General features: G+C 33.4%; 1 protein-coding gene across 1 annotated transcript; it reads right to left on the reverse strand.

Moving 5' to 3' along the window:
- Positions 1-2,368: 2,368 nt before the first annotated feature.
- On the reverse strand, positions 2,369-4,555 carry LOC143067952 (beta,beta-carotene 15,15'-dioxygenase-like). Its single transcript, XM_076241619.1, has 2 exons — positions 4,303-4,555; positions 2,369-3,790 (listed from the first exon to the last, which is right to left on the reverse strand). The coding sequence occupies exons 1-2, from the start codon at positions 4,459-4,461 to the stop codon at positions 2,408-2,410; spliced, it is 1,542 nt and encodes a 513-aa protein (XP_076097734.1). The 5' UTR covers positions 4,462-4,555; the 3' UTR covers positions 2,369-2,407.
- Positions 4,556-5,023: the final 468 nt, after the last annotated feature.

Raw genomic sequence — 5,023 nt, forward strand, 5'->3', positions numbered from 1 at the left:
TATTTTATTTTCTTTATTTATTTGTAAAGCATTTCCATAAGAGCTGATAGTTATGTTCAGAAACATAAACATTGTGATCATTTCAAAGTTATGTGGATGCAAAGTTGCATTCTTTTATTAGTAAAATTCATGATTATTTCAGAATGGTTCATTAAAAGTTTGAAGTGGAACACTACAATAAAATTGAGAATGGAAATGGGGAATGTGTCAAAGAGACAACAACCCGACCAAATAAAAAACAACAGCAGAGGGTCACCAACAGGTCTTCAATGTAGCGAGAAATTCCCGCACCCGGAGGCGTCCTTCAGCTGGCCCCTAAACAAATGTATACTAGTCCAGTGATAATGAACGCCATACTAATTTCCAAATTGTACACAAGAAACTAAAATTAAAATAATACAAGACTAACAAAGGCCAGAGGCTCCTGACTTGGGACAGGCGCAAAAATGCGGCGGGGTTAAACATGTTTGTGAGATCTCAACCCTCCCCCTATACCTCTAACCAATGTAGAAAAGTAAACGCATAACAATACGCACATTAAAATTCAGTCCAAGAGAAGTCCGAATCTGATGTCAGAAGATGTAACCAAAGAAAATAAACAAAATGACAATGATACATAAATAATACATAAATAACAATCCATATTTCATGTTTGATTTTCATTTATCTGTATATAACCACATACTCTTTGTTTTTTTTAGAAAACTATTTAAATTTAGCTTTTGTGAAGAATTATTGTATTGAGGTAAAAAAAAATCGTGAAATAGACTTGTCCTGTAATTTTATATTGCATCAACTATTGATTGCTTTATTTTGATGTAATGTACATCCCAATACATACAGAATCATTCCATTTGATTGTTATTGTTTACTCACAATTGAAGCACTTTATCTCATGATTATCAGCTTAATATCAATTAAAGTTACTAGTAATATTTTACTTAATTTTGATTTGATAATTCTTTTTTGAACATTTTGTTTATATATCACTCTTTGATGCAAGTCCGTTATGATTAGATTTTCTTTCCCTATAATGAAAACAGAAAAATGAAGTAAATTTTTCAGCCTTTCCTAATATGAAACTCTTTATTTTACATCTAATCGCATAGTACTATTATACCCTTTGATTAACCCCATTGTCAACAACGTTTGTAGCTAATATTTGATTAATAATTGGGACACAAAAGGTCACAGATTCAGTGATTAACTTCATAACTAGATCAGATACCAGGTTTTTTTTATCAGCAGACCACCTAAGGTCTTTAAACTGAAAAAAAGTTTGACCTTATCGTGGCTCAAATAAAGGAAATGGCTATACACCTTTCGCGAACTGTGTTATAAAGTTTCACATTGTGTAAGCGATGTTTTTGATACCTTGACCATACAACCCCAACTAATTAATTGTCCTTTATCCTGTATTTGCTATCTCTATCGGACGATCTCTGGCACTGTTGTCTTTTGTCAGTGTAGATTATCGTTGAATCCCTATGAATTTCAACAGTATGAATATCCTTGGTCACAACAAAAACGGTTGACACATTAATATTGTTCCATATATGTCTAATCTACCTTCTTAGCTCTCAGAAAATTATAGAATGATTTAATGTAGAAAAATGTCTTCCTTAAGATGAAATTATCACAAAGAGCAAAATACATTGCTTAAAGTAGAGAATGAAGATGGGGACTGAACCCGACCAAAGTGTAATAAACAGCCGAAGGCCACCAATTGGTCTTCAACACAGCCAGAAAATCCCGCAAAAATCCGGCCCCTAAACGAAAATGTGTATTAGTTCAGTAAAATGGACGTCATCATGACTCATATCCTAAGCATATCAATGAACTGAAATAAAAAAAAAAAAAAGACAAGAATAACAAAGGCCAGGTTCCTGACTTGGGACAGTCGCATTAATGCGGCGGAGTTAAACATGTTTAGTGAGATATCAACCCTGTTTAAATAAATGATGAAATTTGGGTATTGGTCAGTGTGGACAAGGAGGTTACATTAAATATAATGTAAAGACAAAGGCAGTGAATGGGACATGAGGTCTGACATTGGTAAGAAGCTTATGTTTCCAGAATCCCTACGCCCAGACATTGTAGATGATAGTTGCATTATAAGTGACAGTACCTTGGGAAGAGAGATGTGAAGAGGCATACCAGCGGAAGAAGGAAAAGTACACAGAGCTGATGACAACATGTAGAGAGAGATGTTGGAAAGCGTGGCTCTCCCCAGTAGAAGTAGGGTGTAGAGGTTTTTCTGTACAGTCATACTTTCAAAAACACACTTATAGATGGCTGTGAAAAAATATCAGATACGTTGCCCACTTGCCTCTACATGCCCACATGTTTACAAAGGAATGTCGTGAAATAGTCATAATTTTTTTAATGTTATTGTTGCAATTGATACTTAAACAACGTCCGGAAAGAAGCGCCCATGAATGGTGAAAGGAAGTGATGTATTTAAGTAACCTCTGTTCATCACAGTCATTGTTGTAGCATTAAGTATCATTAGATAACTTTCTTTCTTTGCTCCATTAAGAACTGGAGTGAGTAGAACACCGTCGTCCTCTTCTGTAGAGTTTGGTCTTGGAACAAACCACATTTCCATTGGAAAATGTCCATCCAATGACCAGGCATTGTCCTTATTTTTGCCACAAGTGTCTTTCTTCACAAGTGCAGTTCTAGCGAAAGATTTAAAGTCTTTTTTAAATGAAACACCGTAAACAAAACAATGCTTTTTATGTCTATAGTTTTCATTGATAGCAGGAATATCGAAATAGGTTAGAAACGGAAACGACGAATTAGGTGGAAATTTTGTTTCCATGGCTGTTTTTGATTCTAGGTTTATAGTATATCGACTGAAGAGTGGCGTAAAGTCTGCCTTATTTCTTTTGTCTACATCTCTAATTACACCAACCTCAAAAGTTGTGGCGAAAAATGGATCTTTAGTAGTGCATATATCAATTATAATGTTGTTATCTTCTTCGTAAGCATTTGCATGATGTGTAGGGTTAGTTATTGGTGTGGAGATAGTAGTAACTTTACCAGTTTTTATCTCAATAACGTAAAAATTAGCTTTTTCTTTCGGAAACCATTGGAGGCCAGAATAGGCATCTGCATTTTTCAGCATCCACTCTACGTTCACAAAATAAGGTGCAGCAAGCAGAATGACGTAATTTGGAGTAACAGAAAAAGAATGCATATAAGGCGCCTTGTCAACTCCCCATTGTGCAACTAATTCCCTTTCATATGTAGATTTTATTCGCATGAGTGATAATCGACTCTGAACTCCAGGAAGAACACTGACGCTGGTTAAAAAAGTAAAATGGTGTCCAGTGCCGTACTCCGGGACTGGATGGGCGGACGACATCAAACTAACGAAGTCTTGTGGAACAGATGGTTTCATTGCATTTACAGGTGAAATGGTTCCAACCGTAAGTGGGTCTATTTGGTACATTTTCCATGTATCTGATAAAGTTGCATATTCATATTGTCCCGTGCCTGAATTAAAAAATCTATAAACGTTGATATTCATATTATCCATTCCCTTCAAGATCCCAAGTTCCTCTTGCATTAAAGAAAATGGTGGAGTAGGCTTTTCGAATGTTAAGTAATTGTCAATATTATTTATTTTTATGGAAGTGTTATAGACAGATGAACGCACAAAATTCGTTGAAAAAGATGCTGTACCATTACCATAGAATTTCCAACTATGAATCTTGGAAAAACCATCAAAAGCATGTGTAAAATTTCTTGGTCCATTCCCAAACATCCCGGGACCGGTTCGTACCTGTAAATAATATTAATGAAATATAGTTCATGATCGATATGAAAATATTGAAGGTTTTATATCTAATTAATAATTAGCAGGGTATCATACAGTAATGACATATTTTTCCATCTGGAACAGTAAATTCTGTTATTTTTTTAAAATAAATTAAGAATAATACATAAAAAAGTATGTGTGTGTGTTTGTTTGTTTTTAAGAGTAAAGCATTGGAAAAAAATAAATCTCTGAATTTTTAATCAAAATGTTTGTGAAAAAAATAATGTTAAACTGCTTGACAAATATATTAGAAAGATCATAAATTTCAAAAGACTTATCTGAAATGTAGGTTTTCTTTAAATATTGAGAAATATATAGGTTGATGTGCAATGTTTTAAATGGATGACAATTCTTAAAAAACAAGATATTGCAAAATATTGAGGAAAACGTGAAAGAGAATTCCCTCCAAAATGGTTTTTTTTTTTATTATTAAGATGGAGACAAATAATTTATTCTAGAAATTGACAATATCTTACCAGAGAACCACGTAGCCATTTCGGTAATGGATTTTCAAAGACTATCCTTCTATCCACAAACGTTTCCTTGTTGTCATAAAAGAGTCGGCTAAAATCATCTTCGGTAGAACTTGAAAATCCAATAAAGACGGCCGCCAAAGCAAAAATCACGAAGTTCATTATAGTAGAGTGTAATTCAACCAGTCCTGTTCTATCATTGAACAGAATGAAGTGAATTTATTTTGTGGACGTTCACTTTTATATGTACATGTATTTGATATCTTACTTTTAATAGTGACCGAATTACTATATCATAAACTAACATGACCTATAATCAATCATATGGTCTTTGGAAAAGAGTTGTCTCATTGGCAACCATACCACGTCTTATTTTTTATAATATAAAAGTAATGCTTTGTCATTTTGTAGCTGAGACTAATATAACATAGTTAAATATTTATTTTAGCTAAATTAACTTGTTTTGAGATAAGTGGGGTTTTTTTTTTTGCTTTAATTTTGACTTAATTCACAGCCAAGTTATTATTTCATTCTTTAAACAGAGGAAACTGGTAGTGATATACAAATGCAAGGCTTCTTTATTCTCAACCAAATGTCGCTTTCTAACCTAACAGAACACTAATTAATAGCATGTCTAGTGATGATCAAATCTGAATCATCTTTAAATCATTTTATTGCATGGATATAGTTAGAGAATATTTTTGTATTGCACAAGTTTGCGAGT

The sequence above is a fragment of the Mytilus galloprovincialis genome, chromosome 3, assembly GCF_965363235.1.
Source record: "Mytilus galloprovincialis chromosome 3, xbMytGall1.hap1.1, whole genome shotgun sequence".
Taxonomy (NCBI): domain Eukaryota; kingdom Metazoa; phylum Mollusca; class Bivalvia; order Mytilida; family Mytilidae; genus Mytilus; species Mytilus galloprovincialis.